Source organism: Ictalurus punctatus, chromosome 4 (genome assembly GCF_001660625.3).
Source record: "Ictalurus punctatus breed USDA103 chromosome 4, Coco_2.0, whole genome shotgun sequence".
Taxonomy (NCBI): Eukaryota; Metazoa; Chordata; class Actinopteri; order Siluriformes; family Ictaluridae; genus Ictalurus; species Ictalurus punctatus.
The window spans coordinates 30,902,550-30,923,548 of NC_071284.1; the positions used below are offsets into that span (position 1 = coordinate 30,902,550).

General features: G+C 44.5%; 2 protein-coding genes across 2 annotated transcripts in view; one reads left to right on the top strand and one right to left on the bottom strand.

The window, feature by feature from the left end:
* Positions 1-626: 626 nt before the first annotated feature.
* LOC108264743 (transcription initiation factor TFIID subunit 4) overlaps positions 627-20,999 on the bottom strand; it is a 95,171-nt gene continuing 74,798 nt past the window's right edge. The window contains exon 14 of the mRNA XM_053678154.1: positions 627-6,531. Within this exon, the coding sequence (XP_053534129.1) occupies positions 6,367-6,531 (165 nt within the window). The 3' untranslated portion in view covers positions 627-6,366. The remainder of the gene's footprint in view (positions 6,532-20,999) is intronic.
* LOC128629557 (uncharacterized) overlaps positions 11,293-20,999 on the top strand; it is a 44,429-nt gene continuing 34,722 nt past the window's right edge. The window contains exon 1 of the mRNA XM_053678158.1: positions 11,293-12,749. Coding sequence (XP_053534133.1) covers positions 11,991-12,749 — 759 coding nt within the window. The 5' untranslated portion in view covers positions 11,293-11,990. The remainder of the gene's footprint in view (positions 12,750-20,999) is intronic.

Here is a 20,999-nt window from a genome sequence, read left to right on the forward strand (position 1 = left end):
TGGACCATTAATAATACTTTGGCGCCTCAACTTTAAAAAAAAAAAAAAATTAAATCAAATCAAATCAAATAAACCTAATATATTTTGCCGAAAAATGTTTTCATATAATTCTTGTTATTTCAAGGTTGTCACAAGGTTATCTTGTTATTTCAAGGTTAGCTGAAACAATATACATTGCCTTCAGAAAGTATTCACCCCCTTAAAAAAAGAAAAAGAAAAGCACTCTAACATTGTTAATTGATAAGTGTTCACCCCCCCCCTGAGTTCAGGATCGAACCTGGGACCCTGGACCTGACAGACATTAACACGACCCACTGTACATCATATGAACAACAGACCTGGAAATATTAGAGATCTTTAATAAAGGTGTCAGTTTTGATCTAAAACGTGTATCGTTTGAAGTAAGACGGGGAAAGAGTCGACTCTTCTAAAAGAGTCGACTCCGAGCTGAATCGTTTGCAAACGACACACCGGTATCCTGTACATCACTGAACAGATATCTATTTCTAGATATACGATCCCAGTACTCCTTTTTTGATATTAGTAAGGACATGTCCCTGCTGTCCCTGCCGTCCACACCCAAATCTTCACTCTTAAAGCAATCGACAGCACACTCAGACCAGGCGTTAAGTTTAGTAAACAGCTCGTTTATTTCTTTACAAAATAGGTACAAATACAGAAGTTGGTTGTGTTTTGTTGTTTTGTTTTTCTTCACACAAACAAGAAAAAAATTTGTTCAGGATATGTACAGAGTTTTACCAAAAATAATGTCGTTCTAATAAACACACGGTCTTGTAAACAATATTTACAAATTATTCATCCGTTAAAACATCGATTTCCCAACTGTGTACAGTATCAGTTATACCTTCCTAATTATAATCATCAACATCATCTTCTTCTTTTGGCTAAAAAGCTGGAGTAGAAATGTCCTGCTTGAGATCTGAAACCATAAAAATAATTATTAAAATCATCTCAACAACTGGACAAATAGGTATATTTGTGCTTTGTTTAAAGTACTATCGTTTGTTCGTATGGTGTTTCGTGATTAAACCGCAACAAACAACAACAACAACAAAAAAAAAAAAGGACAAAATATAAATAGTAATAAAAAATTTCCCTTTAACTGCTAGTGACAATACTGGCGAAGGTGCAGAGTCAGACACAGCTGATCGCTGTAATACATTAGTAACATAACTTTCGCTATTATACACACACACACACACACATATATATATATATATATTTATAAAAAAAAAAAAAAAAAAAACCAAAAACAAATAAAACAATAGTGCTGTTTCAAAAATAACATGTAATTAAAAAACAAAACAGTGAAAAAGTGACAGTTTCTGACATTGCCTGTTAAAAATATTATAAATTACGAAGCAACAACAACAACAACAACAACAACAAAAAAATAGCATGTGCATAGAAATAAAGCGCTCTTTTGTTGTTGGTTTTGTTTTCATGACCGGACTGAACGTAAAGTGTGGAAAGGTTAGTGTTAATGCTGTCAGCGATTCAGTTTCAGGTGATGTCTAGGCGCATCGATGTTTTGATAATACGATCCACTGTAAACATGGGAACTGGACAGACCTCCTACGACATCACCCATCCTTATTTAGTGTGTTCGGTGGCATGTAAAAATAAGAGCTACGGTACAGTCGTGCGGGCTGACGTGAGAAAAGGAGACGAGAGGAAGCGAGTCACGTGATGATTCCAGTGTGAAATGTGTTGACGGAGTATCGCTGGAAAAAAAAAAAAAAAAAAAAAAACAACCTAGCAGAGATATCGATTCATAACGATATCTGATCCCAAAACTGTGCTGATGGCTGAGAAACTGACCCCCGGACCATCCTATATACAAAGTGAAGTCTGGATTGGACAAGTTTGTGGGGGTTGGGGGGGTGCATTGGGTTTCTGGGGTTTTGAATAAGAGCTACCGTTTTTGGGGTTGTGTGTGTACGAAAATAAATGGGATTACGACTTCAGCGATCATTCAGACGTACGTAACCAGCCGAGATAAAAGCGTACACGCTTTCTACCTCGCTGTGAACGTGTAGTCGATGAGCCGATACGTCCTTAATGTCTGAGATGATTGTTTTTCGGCTAGCTAAGTAAACCATGTCTCAAGTCAAACCTCAGACACCAAACATGTCGTAGCTGATCGACTACATCTGGGGTGAGGACAACACCGTGTAAGGTCGTTCGGTTCTGTGTAGGACATAGACCTCACCATGGCATCAGTGACAGAAGAAAATGGCTGCCTTGACATCATATAAGCTATATCGTCCGATATAATTAGTCCAGTATGTGTTTCTGAAGAATAAACTAGCTGCATTGCTGATTGTGCTTTAAAAAAAATAAAAGAGAGAGAGAGGACAGAACAGACGCGAGTGAGTCAGAACTGGGACGGTTCAGTAACAGCACGACGTGCAGTGTGTACATTCACCGATTACACCGTGAGCTCAGGGCTGGTGCTGCAGTCATGCACATTCACACTTCTGATCACTCCTGAGCACCAGAAGCTGGAAAATAACACAACCGTACGTTTACGGATACACACTCACGCACCGCAGTATCGAATTAAAACACAGTGAGACCTCCGGCACTGTGCTCGGGACCGGGTCGGCCATTTTGTTCACTGAACTCTGATCCAGGTGAGAGAATGATCGGATTTTCCGAGGAGTTTTACCGGACGATGCGTCTTTGATGTTTTCACGATTTAATAATAACCCTACCTTAACACTCGGTACGTTTACACGGACAGCAATAATCCGATATGAACCCGGTTAGGACGATACTCTGATTAAGAAACTAGCATGTAAACAGAGATTATACGATTAAAGTCGTACTCGAAGTAAACACAACTGGAATTAAGACGTGTGGAGTATTTCCTGTTTTAGTCGCGTTATCGACGTGCGTTACAGACACGTACACACCTTGATCACACTATTAACGTCGTGTGGGAGTTTTCACCGCGTTTTGCGACAGGACACGTACACACACGGCAGCGCTCGACCGTTTAACGCCAAACGAGAGAGCGCGGCTGCGTCCCAAACCGCGTACTTACCTACTGTATAGTAGGAGAAATACATGTATCTCAGCCACTGTATAGACGGTAAGTACGCGGTTTGGGACGCAGCCCACGGCTTCAAGCGGTCGTCTATTTGCACGTACAGCATGATACATAATTAACCGCACTTGAAGCGTTCGTAAAAATTAAAAATAAAAACACCCAAAACTGTATACGGTTCCATAACGAAGACATGTCGATACGTGAGATTCTGGAGGGAACGTCGGACGGCGTGACGTGGGGACGTAATCACGTGTGACGTTACTCGATCTATGTTCTATAACACGTAACACCTGAACATGAAAGGAGTATTCTAAAAGCGACTCATGTAAACACCTTAATCAGAATATCGTCTTATTCAGAATAAGGTCAGTAATTAGATCACTGCTGTCCGTGTGAACGTACTCACTGTGTACGCTGAATGTTCTGATATACGTACAATCAACTCCATCATCAATTACAGGCACTTTGCGACAGAATCGCAAAAACGAATGAATACCATGAACAACGTAATTACATTTCCTGTTCCAACTTAATGTAAGACATTAAAGCGGTTTTAAGCTTTTTCAGGGAACGAATGCTTATAGCTGTTACAACTTAAGTGATACATTTTCTCCCTAATTTAGTCTTCCCATCATATGACAGCTAAAACCCGGGGAGGTTGAGGGCTAACACGTGCGTCCTCCGAGACACGCCAAGCCCCAGCCAAGCCAAGCCAATCGACCACATCTTTTCTAACTCACAAGTAGTCCACGATTGGCTGATTGGCTGTGATTAACAGCGATGAGAGAGTAACGCCATCCGAGCTCTCTTAGTACGCGGCATCGTTTCGATTCGGACTCAGACCCTTCTCAGATCGCCGTGGTATAAGAGGAATAATTACGCTTCAGGATGTGCTGCTGTAGGAAAATAATCACGCTCAGCTTGGTAAGAGTAACTCTACTGTGCGTCATGGATTATCTTCCTGTGACATCACGGTCCTGCTCGTTTTATTCCTTTCTCCTGCAGCGTCACTTTAAGCTCGGTATATCACTCGCTGCATGGTTATTTTTTGCTCGATTTTCACGAAGGGTGCCAATAATTCCGGAGTTGACTTGATAGCATATCAGATCTTTTCCAAACCGTTCACTCGGACCCCCGTACTGTATTTCCAGAGAGACTCGTCGTATCTCGGCTTACTCTGGAGTCTAAAAATGTTTGTGTCCGCGCTTCGGTTCTCTCACGACACGAGGAAGCTGCCTTGTTCAGAGACCGTCATTAAAAGAGTTCATGTAAATACCATCTGAACATTTTGTTTTGATAAAGAACTTGGACGCCACGTAAGTTACAGACATCCGGAACATCGGCGTAAGCGGCGCACGGACAGAAACATGAGCCGAAACGCTTCACCGGCGGCGTATTGCTGTGTTCGTGACTCGTGAGTCGAGTGCGCCGTCCCCATGGACACGTGAAAACCCGAGCGGCGTGTTTAACTGTCTTTCAGAAACGCTCTGGTTGATGTGACATGGAAACGTTTACACGTGCGGTATTAAAAGGAGACTATTTACATCGAAGTGGAATGAAGGTAAAAACTTTTGCAGTTCTCGTTAGGTGTTCGAAGCCCTTCAGACCCCGTGTGCAATGTACGTAAAGGTCCCGACGTGATTATGAAACAAACCTGATGAATAATTAAAGGGAAAGTGGATTGATTGGCGGTTAAAGAAGCGCGTTAGTGTTAAATGGGTCGAGCATCATTCATAATCACACAGGGATGGAGCAGGGGTTTGGGTTGTTTGCACCATGAGATCATCCAAAACTGTGAAAAGCGGCGAGTGTGTGGATAACACGGCTCTTTCGAACGTTTCCTTGTTTTAGATGCGCGCCAAGCAAAAGTAGCGCTTACTTAATTACATTATTATTGTTTTAAAAAATTTTTTTTTTCCCCCACCAAAATCCCCACAATCCTGTTTTCTCGCTTCCTACTGGTGCAGAAAACCGAGGCTCGTGAAGTCACTGATCAATGGACTTCGCTTCGATAACGTCGCTGTGATGGGACAGTACACGAGTCACACCTGCGTACCTTTCCCCTTCTACCGGGTGAATACTTATACTGCTGCTTTCTCTGAAAAGGCAGGTCGAACAAAGCGTAAATGTTGGCACCTCAGACATAATGCTGAATGGAACTGAATCTTGAGCTGAGTTCAATGGCGTCATTCTTTTCACGTCCCCGCAACAAATCTCCGGCACTCCGATCGACTTTTCCCAAACTACAGACGAGATGGACGCTATGTGGTTTGCGCACATTCTGAGCTCGTGTACTCATTCACGCGGCTTCCTGTGCAGATCCATTACTAGGTAACCACTTGTTGTAATCCGATCGGCCGATAACGCATGTCTTTGGGAGAGGAGACCGGAGTACCCGGGGGAAACCCCCGGAAGCGTGAGGAGAACCTGCAAGCTCCACGCACACACAGGGTGGAAACAGGAATCGAACCCGCAACCCTGGAGGTGCGAGGCAGACGTGCTAACCCCCCCCCCAACAAGATTCGTAGCTTTGTCGTAGCTCAGTCATCAACATGCTAGCTAAGTGCTTTGAAACACAACCCTATCGCCACGGCGACATTTACAGGGCTTCACGCTGCCAATCGGCTGCTCGGCGTCACAGTTTACGTCAATCCCGTGATAACAAGTGCGGAATGGCATCGTTAATGCCGACGTGTGAACGTCGCATTACGGAAATATTACACAACATCGTGAGACTATTTGGCTTGTCGCGAAGACGGTGAACTATACGTTATGACATCGCAGTAATATTTATAGATGGAGAACAATCCTTTCCGACAGTGATGTCGATTCTGTGCGTGTGAAACCCTCTGGGTCTGAAGGGGTTCATAAATAAACACTGTGTTGGGCTTTTTGTTATTCTGAAGCGTCTGAACGTAATGGATACATAACGCCGAGTCACTTCAAGGCTTGGATTTACAGACACGTGTTTTTAACAACAATAATAGAAAAAAAAAAAAAAAATCAAACTGAGCTCATCCGTAATCAGCCTTTCTATCTAAGGTCGTAGTCGTTTCCTATCACGGAGCGGAAAATATGAAAAGGAAAACGTGAAAATGTTCGCCGTGTCATATCTGAAATCGATAAATAAACCAGTGCTGATGTGAAGACGGACACAGAGAGCAGGAGAGCTGAAACCTGGCTGAAGGCACGTTGCAGGAGGAAGCTGGAGGTCGCTGCGTGTTGGCTACCGATTCCATGTTGCTTGAGTTTAGTTAGTGTTCGGATAGTGTTAGCACGGTGGACGTTAGCTACTTCAGCAGAGCACGGTAGAGCAGGAGCGATCGGCTCGTCTCTCGCTCCTGCTCCAGGTAGAATATGAAGTCCCTGAGGTTCACGCGCGTGATTCGCTGCCGATGGAACTGGCGCGAGGACGACAACGATGAGGCTGGAGAACCCACGGAGCTCCCCGACACCTACGGAGAGAACCGAGGACCAGAGTGAGACCCGACTGTGACAGATCAGAGTCATGGGTAAGAGACATCAACGCATTCACACTCGATAGGGGAGAAATAATAATAATAATCCATACATATGAGTCTTTATTGTCACGTATACATTACAGCACAGTGAAACTGTTCTCTTCGCATAGCCCAGCATGTGCTGTGGGTATGTGTCCAGTGCTGGGGTGAGGAGGTGAGGAGCTAAATAGCAGCCAGGGAAAGTCATAAAGTATGGATTTTTAAAAAAACAATAATATTTCCAATACTGAGAGAAGGTTTTTGAGTTTCGGAGCTGCTCCGTTTCAGTGGGAAAGAAAGTCACAGAAGTCAACAATTACAAAAAAATATACAACTTAAAAGTTATTTTAGACTTGAACCATTTAAAATCAGACTTCATCGAATTTCCTCAGATGAAAGAGAGGAGAAGCAGAAAGAGCCCAAAAACACAAGCCACGATGTTTGGCATGAATGATGAAGCCATGTCTGATCCACCTCCATCCATTCGCTCACAATTAGAGGGATTATGCTCCATAAACACGGATCATGGAGGCAGCGAGGGCTGTGATTGCAAACATCTGGCTCTGGTCAGAGTTCATGCCGTGGCTTTGGTCTGAAATGCATACGAGGCCTTTTATACCGACCTAATAAGAACCGCCTTCGTGTTCTCATAAAGTGTGTGCGTGTGTGAGTGTGTGTGTGAGCTCAGCTTCACACAGGTGGAGTGTGTGTCAAGGCTGAGTGAGTGTGTGACAGGCAGAGCTCAGGATGGCCTCCGGGGGGAATCAGGACACCTGCAGCTGCCTCATCAGGCCAATCAGTGATGACCCCGTGTGAAAGGCTGGTCTGCCTGCTGCCATGGCAATTACTGCCAATCATCAGCTCAGCCAATCAAACGCATCCGTCCACCTGGAGAGAACTGTGTGTGTGTGTGTGTGTGTGTGTGTGTTGTAGGATGGATATGTCATATGACATCATGCCTGCGAGCTCCATCACAGATAAAATGACAGATGCTGCTTCTAGCCGTGTGGATCTTCTTTTCTCTCTCTCTCTCTTTTCTCTGTTTTCTCTCTCTGCTCTCTCTCTGTTCTGTGTTTTCTCTGTGTTTGGACTTTACAGAGTCTGGTTGTTCGCATCAGGCTGCTCTTTAAACCTGGAATTAGCGGCATTAGCGAGCAGCCATGCGTAGCGCATCACGCTTTGTTTCAGAGCACATTGAATTTCAGATGCTTTCTTCTCTTCTCTCAGCATGAGCTTGCAAGATGTGGTAGGGCCCATGAATACGTGTGTGTGTGTGTGTGTGTGTGTGTGTGTGTGTGTGTGTGTGTGTGTGTGTGTGTGTGTCTCTCTCTCTCTCTCTCTCTCTGACCTTTCTGCCTATATTTTGATTGCCTAACCAGGCAGTGTCACACACACACACACACACACACACACACACACAACACATATCACAAAACACAGGGCCAAGAAAGGAAGGGAGGAAATAGAAATAATGAAGGAAATGACATGAAAAGAAAGAAAGAAAGAAAGACAAAGAAAGAAATGACAAAAATAAAGAAAGAGGGAAGAAAGAGGGAAACAAAGAAAGAAAGAAAAAAAGAAAGAAAGAGGGAAATAGAGAGAGAAAGAAAGAAAGAGGGAAGGGGGAAAGAAAAAGAAAGAAAGAAAGAGGGAAAGAAGGAAAGAAAGAAAGAAAGAAAGAAAGAAAGAAAGAAAGAAAGAGGGAAAGAGAGAAAGAAAGAAAGAAAGAAAGAGGGAAAGAGAGAGAGAAAGAAAGAAGGAAAGAAAGGGAAAGAGTGAAAAAAGAAAGGGAAAGAAAGAGAGAAACAAAGAAAGAAAGAAAAAAAGAAAGAAAGAGGGAAATAGAGAGAGAAACAAAGAAAAAGAAAGAAAGAAAGAGAGAAGGGGGAAAGAAAAAGAAAGAAAGAAAGAAAGAGGGAAAGAAAGAGAGAAAGAGGGAAAGAGAGAGAGAAAAGAGGGAAAGAAGGAAAGAAAGAAAGAAAGAGGGAAAGAGAGAGAGAAAGAAAGAAGGAAAGAAAGGGAAAGAGGGAAAAAAGAAAGGGAAAGAAAGAGAGAAGGAAAGAAGGAAAGAAAGAAAGAAAGAAAGAAAGAAAGAAAGAAAGAAAGAAAGAGGGAAAGAAAAAGAAAGAAAGAAACTGGGAAAGAAAGAGAGAAGGGGGAAAGAAAGAGGGAAAGAAAGAAAAAAAGAAAGAAAGAGGGAAAGAAAGAGAGAGGGGGGAAAGAAAAAGAAAGAAAGAAAGAGGGAAAGAAAGAGAGAAGGGGGAAAGAAAGAAAGAGGGAAAGAAAGAGAGAGGGAAAGAAAGAGAGAGGGAAAGAAAGAAAGAGGGAAAGAAAGAGAGAGGGAGAGAAAGAGAGAGGGAGAGGATGGATCGAGAGTGGAAATGTTTCTGATTGCTTGGGGATTTCTGGAGTTCAGGACTGAGGGAGGAGAGAGACAGAAAAAGAAAAAAGGAAGAAAGAAAAAATGGATAGATGGAAAAAAAAAAACATATGGGGAGGAATGACACACACACACACACACACACACACACACACACACACACACACACACACACACACTGCAGACAACTGCATGACGGCCACAATGGTGTGAGGATGCTGTTGCCAACATTCTCACCTACACACCCTCTGCTGACAACCTGCTGGCGGCAAACGCACACACATGTACACGCACACACACATGTACACACACACACACACACACACACACATGTACACACACACACACACACACGGCTGGCCATCAGGAGCATGGTGAGAGGTGATGTGTGTGGGGTGTGTGAGTGTGGATGAATACTAATCTGGTCATAATGTGTTCACACACGCAGGCTAATAACACATTAGTGAAGCGCAGCGCTCGCAGACCTGTGTGGGTATTCAGCTCTCACTGGGGGAAACCCCCGGCACTGAGCATTATGGGTAAATAATGGCTGAAGTGACGGTAGGGGGTATGGTGGAGGGAGACCCCCTGTCAGGACTAACCACACAAACACGCCATAAACAGAGAGACAGACAGAGACGGAGAGAGAGAAACTAAATCTAACTCTTACATCAGAAACAGCTTCCTGATTGGTCAGATTCCAGGACAGGAAGTAGTCAGAGGTTACAACCAGGAAAAGGACAGAGACTTCAGCTACACGTCGAAAGCCACATTCTTTTCTTTACAAAGCAGAGGAATGCGTCCGAATATCCCCACTACCCTACTACACATTAGGCGCAAAGCAAAACGCCAAAGGAAACTGCGCTATCCCATAATGCACCGGGACTGGCACGGAAGAGCTGCTAGAATCCACGCGGTGTAGTACGTCTGGATCGTCTTCATGCTACGTATAATAGTCTCTCCTGCCAGTAATGAGGACAGAAAGATAGACAGATACTATGCAGTCAGGCCAAAAGTATGTGGACACCTGACCATCACACCCATATGTGGTTCTTCCCCAATAAAACTGTCGCCATTAAAATACTAAACACTCAGCTGTACAGAACGCCGAATACAGTTTCCCTTCTCCGTAACGAAACCTGTTCCGGCATGACAAAGTCCCTGTGCACAAGACAGGAAAACATAAAGAGAGACGAAGAACAGAGCAGAGTAAGGGAATGAAGATTTATGTGAGAGCTGGCCAGAGGAACAGAAGAAAGAAAGAAAAAAACACAGAATATATTATCTCTGGTAACTGTGATACACTTCTACATGTGTGTTTACATTTGCATCGCTACCGCAAAAGATATATTATATATATAATTTAAAGTTTAATGAATGTAAAACGTCTGCAAAGTTTCAAAAATCAAAGCGCACCACAAACGGAGTTATCGACTCCTAAAAGAAGGAATCGATTCTGAACAGCTGAATCGAGTCGTTACTGATTCCAGACTTTACTTCCTGTACTAACCTACGTAGGTTTGTGACAGTAAACCCCGCCTCTGGTCTTCATCGGCTGCTCGCTGACAGACAGAGCTGAAACGCGTTACGGTAGCGGGCGTTTCCTTTTTGAAACGCGCTGACAGCAGACAGGGACATCTGACCAATCAGAGCAGAGTATGCTCTCTGTAAGGAGGAGTTTAGAGTGAATCGTTTAGAACGGATCATTGAACGAGTCTTTTTTGACACTTGGGGAAAAAGGTAACGCTGCAGTTTAAATTATGAGCACGTTAAAGTGTTTTTTGTCCTCGGATGCGTGTAAACCTATTGTATGAGACCGTTAAAACAAAATTAGGCCCGTTTCAAAACCACAATAGGCGCGCTTTAACAAATTCAGAAAGACCCGCAAGTGTTGCGGACCGACCCAGAAGCGAACGTCCGCTGACATCCGCTGACGTACGGAGACTTCTGGGACGCCCCGTATGCACGTGATGCACACTGGATTCCCGTCTTGAGGAAAAAGGTAATCCTTTCGAACGGGCTGAACGGCAGTGAAGGGAACGCGGACGATTCGAGACGTCACCATTAAACTGTCGCTGACATGAAGGCAGACCGTTTAGGGAGTGCGAATTTTCTGCACGGGTGCTTCGAGAAGTCTCGGTGTGATACTTGATTTTTAAAGACGGCTGTTAAAAGTGACTAGGAGCCATGAAAGGATGAGAAAAGGAAGTGGATCACGTCACTGTGCTGCGAGTGCTACACCGGAGACGGCTGAATCAGTCAGCTACTGCGATGTAGCAGTAAAAATGAGAACGCTGATCCTGCTACCTCGACTCGGGGCTAAATAAGAATCTGTTTCGAGGTGGAGAGGGCCGAGTTTTTTTCAGCCTGAGGCGGTGGGAGGACGTAAAGCCGAAGCACACGGTCACCTCCATGCTGCCTCACTCTCCTCCAAACCCTGACGGCATCATGGGACAGGACCCCCTCTCTCCAAAATCCACCTCCATAATAACTCCTGCCATTAATTAAGACCAGAGGCCTGCTCTTTTCCCTCCCTCTCTCCCTCTCTCCCTCCCTCTCTCTCTCTCTCTCTCTGCCTGGAGAAAAGGCCGATGAGGACATTTTGGAAAGAGTTAACAGATGTCGGCTGATTGGCCCGGGGGCCTTTCGAGACATCGCCCGAGTGATGTATTTGATGTGGAGTTTATTCGGCTCCAATAAACGTATAAAGAATTAGAATAATAATTTGCAGCTGTACGCGGAGAGGATTACAGGCCAGAGCTCTCTTTGAAGCCAAGAAGCACAAACACGGGAGCGGAGAACAGAAAGGCGAGGCTTTGTGCGCCGAGCTGCGGGTCAGCGAGGAGGCCACGGCGGGTCGAGGAACCTGTGCGCGCGTGTGTTAATATCTTCGTTCACGGGCTGTCGGGGGACGTTTTATAAAGTGTGCGTGGGGGAGACAAGTGAGCGCTTCGTGAGTGTAAATCAGAGAGGCGTTTAACGGTGTGCGTTCCACGCGAAGGAGGAGCCGAGCTACAGAAACGCCGCCGTGGGTATGACGGACCGGTTTCATTTACAGAGCCCGGGTGTTTTTTTGGGGGGGGGGGGGCGTATAGGGGGGAATGTTGGGAACTGGAAAGACAAAGAAGTAAGGATGGAAGTAAGTCGCACTTATTCTGAGCGCTGTGATAAATGGAGGAATTACATTCAAAACAAACAACCTCAATTCACTCCCACGATAAAGAGCAACAAATCTCCAAAACGGCCGCTCGCTGCACGCCTTAATACCCGCACAGAAAACAGAAAACAGCGTGCGAGAGAGAGAGAGAGAGAGAGAGAGAGAGAGAGAGCTCCATGGCGATGCATAGCAACGGCGCACAATCTCAGTCAAGGAGAAAGAAGGCGAAGGGGGGGCATAAAAAAAAAAAAAAACAAAAAAAAACACCTTATTACTTCTAACTCCTGCAAGCCATTTTGGTCTCCAAAGGTTTCGCAGTGCCTCGGGCGCTGTGTCTGCAGTGTTTCGGGAAATGACTTGCCTTCGCACGAACACTGCCATGTTCTGCAGTGCCGCTGCCCCCCAGCAGCCCCGCTCAATTTCTCTTTAACCCTTTCCTGCCTTTCGCGCCTGAGAATCACCGCCTCTGAGCTCTCTCTCTCTCTCGCTCTCTCTCTCTCTCTTCACCTTAGTCTGTCACATTGTTTAGCCTCAAACAGACACCGCTTTCCGCCCCGTTCTCCGTCTGAGCCCCGGAGTTGTAGCGTCAGTCGTCTCGGTCTCCGTCGCCGTCTCGACCGGCTACTGGAGCACAAGGTTAGTCTTAGTGGTTTTTTTGTTGTTTTGTTGTTTTTTTTGTTTTTGTTTTTTTGTCTCGCATGCACTGGAGTGTGTATCCAGGCTGGATTAACTCTGCAAACTCGTTGACACAACACATAATTAAACATTTCGCTCGAGGTCAGGAATTTTCTAATTAGTAGTGTTACTGACAAAGCTGCAATTGCATCGCCTCGAGTCACACAGTCCACAGGTTACTGCTGAGATGAAAGCCGTGCCTGAAGCATTGTTCTGGGGGAAAGTTCACACAAACACGAATCCACACACACACACACACACACACACACACACACACACACACACACACACACACGTGTCTGTCTTACTATCCTTGTAAGGACCTTCCATTGACATAATTATTAATGCAGCTAATTAATGCTATGCTACACCTAAACCTAACCCTAACCTTAAACCTTCATTTTTGGAAACCTTTTTATTTATTTATTTATTTAAATAAAAGCCCTACGTAGCTTTAATAAAAACTTGTGGGGTCCTGTCAACTGTCCCGTAAGGTCAAAACTGAGATATTCCTATAATGTCCCTACCAAGATATATAAAAAACATGCACACACCAAAAAAAAAAAAAAAAAAAAAAAAACCCAGAAAGAAGGGTCACCTGGTGATACTGCTTGTTTTTTGTTTTTTTTTAATGTCTGGAAGCTTCCTCTGGAACAAAAGTGCTTCAAAACCTTTCTAATTGAAAGCAAAAATCTACCGTCTCTCATTCTCTCTCTCTCTCTCTCTCTTTATTTCCACTCTCCTTTTGTTTCTCTCAGAAAGAGTTTCAGCTGGGAGACAAAGAAACAAAAGCCGCCGAGGCGTAATTACAGTTAATTGTGCATCTTCGAATGCACATGCTGTATTTTCCGGACGATAAACATGTTTTTTTGCCCTTTAGCATCTGCTGCAACTTATAATGCAAATCAGAGGACGTTATCATTTTCCCATTAGCCTGATTGCAATATTTATTAGTGTTCTTACGGTAGGGTGTACTACTCCAGCATTTATGGTAGTTATTGGCACTAATTACACGGAAAATCCCACTGTAGCTGTGCTAGCACGGTCCGTGTCTGTTTTAGACGCAGGGTAATCATTATGTCAGATAAATAAACCCACTATCTTAATGAAACCGCACGTATGAAGATTGTCTCAGGATTCAGGTGGTGCGTCTTATACTCCGTAGCGGATGACTGCCTGGGAAATATAACGTGTGGGGAAAATGACACGTCCATGTTCACGACCCACATCCGGCGCTGCACTAACGTCTCGAACATACTGTCTAAACAGAGACGTCTGTGGCTTAACTACTCGCAACTGAGACACACCGGACAGCTGCGCTGAAAATAAACAGGAAAATATGATCCAGGTACTCTGTCCTGTCCCGTGTCCAATCACAGACTCTCGTCCTCTCGATACCGATCTCAAATATATACTGATATAAGACTGATGCGACTGTAGTCTGGCACTCGGCGGCCATCTTGGCAATACTCCCGATCAGTATATCCAATGATATAAGATCAGACTCCTGTCTACTCGAATGACGAGAGATTCTTAAAGCGGAAAAGGAATGACAAGAAGACCTTTCAAACATGTCGTCTTCGGTTCTAAAAAGATGGAACGAATAAAAGATTGTCTCATGGTTCTCCATAACTAACAAGTGCCCTCTATCTCTGTATGTGTCAGTGTAAAAAGTTCTAGACCTACAAAGTGACCGGCTCTTTTTTTTACTAATGGGCAGGACTTTCAACAAAAGCTCATAACTCAGGACTTCTGACCTCCAACGAGGGAAAAACAAACAAACAAACAAACAAACAAAAACACAGAAAGTCTGGAAGTTCTCCCCAGACCTCCGGTGACATCATGCCATCACGGACGCCGCTCACATCGTCAACAGAGACACGTTAGTTGGTTACATTCGTAACTCTTAATGTTTTGAGAAGGTAAGTACATCATAAACTCAGGTTGCCTAATGTTAGCTGGCTAGCTTGTTGCTAACAAACACGTGCTTTGGTGGGGGAAAAAAAAAAACAGCTCTCTGAGATTCACTCCTTGGCACAGAAGCTCAACATTTAAGCGCCTGACTGGATACCGTACTGGAATATCTCGGGCTACGCGCTAAACACGGCGTCTGTGGAACTTTTCTTTTTGGCGTGTATTAAAAATTCAGTGAGTTTCATATGTAAAGCGAACCCAGTTAAGAAGTAAACGTCAAGGATGGAGTAGGAACGCAGCTCCTCAGAAGACTCGGCTAATGAGGGCTTGTTGATTTTTAGGCCGTTCGCTAAGTCGCTTCCTGAGCTGTGTTAAATTTTAATCCTCTCTGACTGGCAAGGCGGAGTCGGCACTAACAACCGGGGATACGCTCGCCGGGGTCCCAAGGCTTCCGCTGACCGACCGGGATTTCTCCCCATGTCTTTGTAGAGCTGAATCCTAAAATCCTCACAAAATGCAACCTTCTGTAATCAGATAATCATGAAAGCGAGTGGGGAGAGCGGAAATAAAAGGAAAAGTTCAACCGAATTACAGACCCGACCTCATTCGCTTTGAGCTTTGAACGAGTAATGGGGTCTTTTCTGGAGTATAAAGAGCGAACTCCCATCTGATCGTGAAAAGTCTCGAACCCGGAGCTGTCAAATCTGCCCTAAAAACGCTTTGCAGCGAAGTCAAACTCTCTCACGCTCCATGAATAAAACTATACACACACACACAAACTGCACTGATCTCTGCCGGTCTCTCGGTTATTTTTCCGCAGCGCTGTCGTTCCCGTCTTTGCGAGCTCCTCGTGTGCCTACCGAGACTCCGGAGTCCCGCCGCCTTCTGAGGGGCGATGAGTTTTTATTTAATATCCCAGGAAAATAACAGGAATGCCGTGTGAGTAAGTCTTTCTGATGGATTTGGCAAGCACGGGTCGCTCGTCGTTTCCCGAAAACGTTTCGCTTTTTTCCGTCCACGTTCCGATGCCAAGCTGCGGACGGCGGGATACGCCGATCCGGCGCTTACAGGGGTGACGTTCAGACCGAGAATGTGTGTCGGAAAGTGCTGCTGGGTTTCGCTCGAGCATAAAACTCATACTAGGGTTGTTCGGTGTTACTTGAATAAAATCTCATGCAAAGAGCCCACAGGCATCGCTTCCTTCCATACCTGCATGGGCTTTTTATTCTAAATTAAACCTCATCTGCATATTTACTTAGTGTAATTATCACGACCGATGATGCCGTAGATTTACAAGAGTTTAGAGAACGGAGTGAGAGACTGTTTCTTCACCTGAGGTGCAAAGCTGGAAGCGGCGCAGCACAAATACACCTACAGCAACACCTCATACACCGAGGCCTCCGGAAAAAAGCACACACACACACACACACACACACCCTGCATTAAAAGCACGATCATTTTGTGACTAAACAAGCATAATGGGAGGAAACCGGAGAACCTAGAAGAACCCTACACTGACATGAGGAGAACATGCGAAATGCCACACAGACAGTAACCCGAGCTCAAGATCGAAACCCCGGAGCCGTGAGGAAGCGACGCTACCCGCCGTGCCACTGTGCCACCCATCAAATAATGAAATCCGGCATGAAATTAATTTCTGAGCTTGTTTGAAATATCGCCAGAAATATTCCCCGTGTAAAACTGATCCGGTCCACAGAGTAGACACGGAGATCGATTTATGAGCTCGAATCTTTTTTAACATCAATCAGTCCGTACAGGATCTCGCCGAGTTTTCCGTAATTGTCGCGGCCCAAAAACGCTCGATTTTGCTATGGCTTTGTAAAATGTTTGCAATGCAACTTTTTTCTTTTTCTTTTTTTTTTTTTGCAGAAAACTACTTGGATCGGCGAAATCGCAGTTGAGCGAAACTGTTTCGCGCGGTCTTTCACAGTGAGGTTTGGTGATCAATTCAATTCCATTTTATTCGTGTGGCGCTTTTAACGACGGACGTCGTCTCAAAGCAGCTTTACAGAAACATATAAACACAGGATAGAGATTTTAAGCGTGTGAATTGATCCCTATTGAGCGAGCCGGTGGTGACGGTGGCGAGGAAAAACTCCCTGAGATGATATGAGGAAGAAACGTTGAGAGGAAGCAGACTCAAAAGGGAACCCGTCTTTATCTGGGTCACGACGGATCGTGTGAACGTAAAGGGAAGTTCATTATGGTTTAATATGAAGTCTGTTTGTTGAACTAGTCCACTGTTCACTAAAGGAGACCCGAGTGTAAAACTGTACGTGGTAATTGCAGTCTCAAGGCCATCGCGGCGACCGTAGTCCCGGCAACCACAGCGAGAACGTCCATGTATGAATTGAAGTCCAAAACCATTTCCGTGGTACTTCAAGCAGCACCGTCCTCAGCGATCTCCAAATGAGACCTTCGAGCTGTACGTGTGAATCGAAGAGGGCTCTGGCTGAACGTGTCGTGATGACATCACACGACGCGCCTCGTCCCGAATCTGCGGAAAATCGGCGGCGATTTTTTAAAAAATTGCAAACGGTCGCGAAATCGCAAAGATCCTAACGCACGATGATCGAATCTCATACGTGACGTTTATACGTTCCGAGATCTCGCCGTCGGCTGTACGTCTCGCTGAAATTCACTTGAACGGTTTATTTTTTCGCCTCCTTGGAGTGTGATCCGGCTGCTCACTGGAAATCAGAGGCAATATGACAAACCGTTGATGCTCAAACGTCTAAGTAAGGACATGTGTGTGTGTGTGTGTGTGTGAGAGACAAGTGACATCTGTTTATTCCATCCCACATGGTCCAAGTATGTGTATGTGTGAGCATGTGGAGCATAAACACACGCCCACACACGCAGGCTTTACAGACGAGTCAGACAATAAACAGTTGTGGTGTGTAACGAGTTGCACGACTGATGAGGAAGAGCGCGGATTCCTGCTTCGTCGGCGCCATCAGTCAGGCCGCTTCATTACAGCCCGGCCAGATACATAATTCATACCGCCTTAAAAAATACATGCCCTGCTCCATCACGCAGAGACGTGACAGACAGAGAAACTCAGGGCTTCTGTTAGCGCCGCCATCATTTGTAACATGGCCGGATTTGGATGTGTAGAAAAGCAGGGCTGGTAATTAGCGTCAGTCGCAGTGATGCATAATGAGGCTTTGTAATGGTGCCGCTCTGTGCTGGACCAATCCGGCAGTCACACTCGCTTATTTTAAATGCTTTAAACTCAGCACCACTAATGTTGGTCTGGATGTGGACGGCACGTTTTACACCCACTCAGACCAACAGATCACAGCGTTTAAAAACGCTAACGTCCGTACTGCCGAGTTTTAAATTTAGGTAGGTGCACACGTCGGTCACGGGTGGACCAGTCATGAATTTATTACCTAGCTCGATTGAGCTGTCCAGTCTTACGCTTTGCTTGGCCAGGAAAAAAAAATTAACTATGCTGAAACGTGTTAACTAATAATAATAATAATAATAATAATAATAATAATAAACCTGATTTTTATATAGGGTCACTACAGCAATTTGCCAACGATTTTAATATTTCATTTAACAACAAACAACACGTTGCGCATTTTAACGGGCGATGGATAGATTTAACGTTGTGGGACAAGTCCGTTCCGAGACTGTCCCTCCGGGATTTTGCGATCCCAGAATTCAACGCGGAGTCGAGCAAACTCCGCGATATTCCGAAGGGGCTTGCAATTTGTCAGAGCGACCGCGGATTTCCCGCAGATTCGGGACGAATAAACAGGAGATTTATATTATCTATCTATATATATATATATATATATATCCATATTGTTATATAAAGTTATGATCTAACTTTACACTGTACATCATTTTGATCAGTCTGCTGCGAGAATAACAATTAAAACACATTATTCTGAGATAATGTAAGGCATCCATGATCATTTCCAGATCATTTCGTCTGAGAATTTTACTTTCATCCACCAACAAGGGGAAAACTAACTTAACATTACTGACCTGTTACCCGTGAAGACTTTCAGTAGTAAAAGACTTTTCATGTATGGGCAGAAATGTTCTGCAACAAAGCCATTAGGCACTTACATTTCATTTCCATATTTGAATAAATACCTGGCTATCGTTATCATTCACACTGCTGTAGAATTCAGATCTGACCTCCCGGTCACGCCGATTCCTGATTTGAGATTTAAGCAGCCGCTCTAATTAGGCTCGTGCGATGAATCCCGCAGCAGGCGGTACGCTGGGCGCAGGAGCTTAAGGAAATGGGTGTTTAAGTTTTCCTGCACAAAGAGAGGAGAGTCCCTCGTGCACGGCTTGCTAACCTCCTCACCGGGCAGCCGGGGATCGATTCTAAATCTTAATTAGCCAAATGACAAACACAGCACATGCTCTAATGAACTGTGTAGCCTGTCAAACAGCTGGCTGTATATATTTATTGAGATCAGAGTTAAATTTAATTATTTGGTCAATTAGCTACGGAGGCCTGGGCGAGTCTCAGAAGGCACAGGGGAAAAGAAAGAGGAGGGAGGAATGCGATCAGCGCTGAGTTACCACACGGCGTCTAACGCAGACATGGCTAGCTATGAAAGAAGAAAAACTATATATAAAGTGACTTAGTAAGGTACTGCACCCTCACGAGCTGTCAGGTCTCTTAGTATGCAGATTCTTAAGAGATTCTCTGGAAGTGTACTGGAGAAACGAACTCTTCTTCCCAAAGACATGACCTCAGACGGTGTTTCGATGACGGAAGTAAAGAGCGCCGTCTCGTCGAGATCTGCCAAGGTCATAGGATATAGCTGACATTTTCATGCTCAGCAAATCATTTCGCGAGCCTGTAGATGTGGGCGGAGTCATCCTGGAACTCCGTCCAATCAGGGTAGAAATCTTCCATCGTAGGATAAATGTGAGAAAACGGTTATGTCTCACTATAGGGGACGACGTAAAGCCAAACCGTACCAGCAGAATAAATAAATGCCCCCCGATAGCATGACAGAGAAGCCCGTTTTTAGTATGAGGACACCCGAGTATTGGACATCTCCTTCCAAATATCATGGGTATGAATATAGAGTTGTCCCCTCTTTGCTGGTATAATAATCCCCTCTCTCCTGGGAAGGCTTTCCGCTAGGATTTGGAAGCGTGGCTGTGGGGATTTGTGTTCATTCAGACACAAGAGCATTAGTGAGGTGACAAGAGCACTGATGTTAGGTGAGGAGGTCTGCGTTTCAATTCACCCCAAAGGTGTTTGAGGTCAAGGGTCAAGAAGGTCAAGACGGAACACGTCCGAGCCTCTTAGTTCCAGTGAAGGGAAATTACCACAGCAGACACAGACACATTCTATACAACGCTTTGCTCTTTAAATATATGAGGTCGGACATGGCGGGGTTTTTTTTTTTTTTGGGTTTGTCCGTGTTTTCCGCATCGTGCACAGAGACACGTTCACATCATAAATACTCGTGTCGGTTACATATAATCTAAACGGAACTGATATTTCCTGTTGGACTTCCTTGACCCACGGAAAGAAGACCGGTATTTATTTTTAATCACATTTCAAGCCATCTTAACTACACCACGGTGTAACATGGCGATGTAGGAAGTCTTGTTATCACCAATGATTACACACTTTCTCAAAACCGTAGAACAAACGAATCTCCTCCTGACGACCTCTGTACGTTTTATTATAAACGTGAGGTGCAAGAATCATGCAGTACAAACACCACTCGACTGCGTAACACTTTCCGCCATTAGGAAGTGTTCCTAACTTTCCTTTTTTTTTTTTTTTTTTTTTTTTTTTTTTAAATTAATCAAAAGTAAGAAAGAAATGAACAGTGTGTGTGTGTGTGTGTGTGTGTGTGTGTGTGTGTGTGTTAGAGAGAGCGAGAGAAATTAAGCTGAGCCAAAAAGTGTGACTTGGTTTAATATTTTATAATTGCCAAGGGACATTCGAAGATCAATGAATTTTTTGCCTGAGACGCACATCAGAAAGAGATGTACTTCAGTCTTTTTAGGGAACATTGGTCTATTTAATTCGGGTGTCTGATGCATGTGAAATACGCTTCCCCTGGTCTCCTTCGGGTCCTGGAGGCATGGCTGCGGGCGAACATTACCACTTTTAATGGGCAGCCCTCAGAAGAGGCGAATAAGCCAATAACCCATCCATGCTAATGGGCCCGTCTGTTTATTCACTCTCAGCCCTTCTCTTCAGCTAATTTTAGCCTCGCTGGCTTTTTCCACACACAAATAAATAAAAATGGGAGGAGGGGAGTGGCTGCTAAA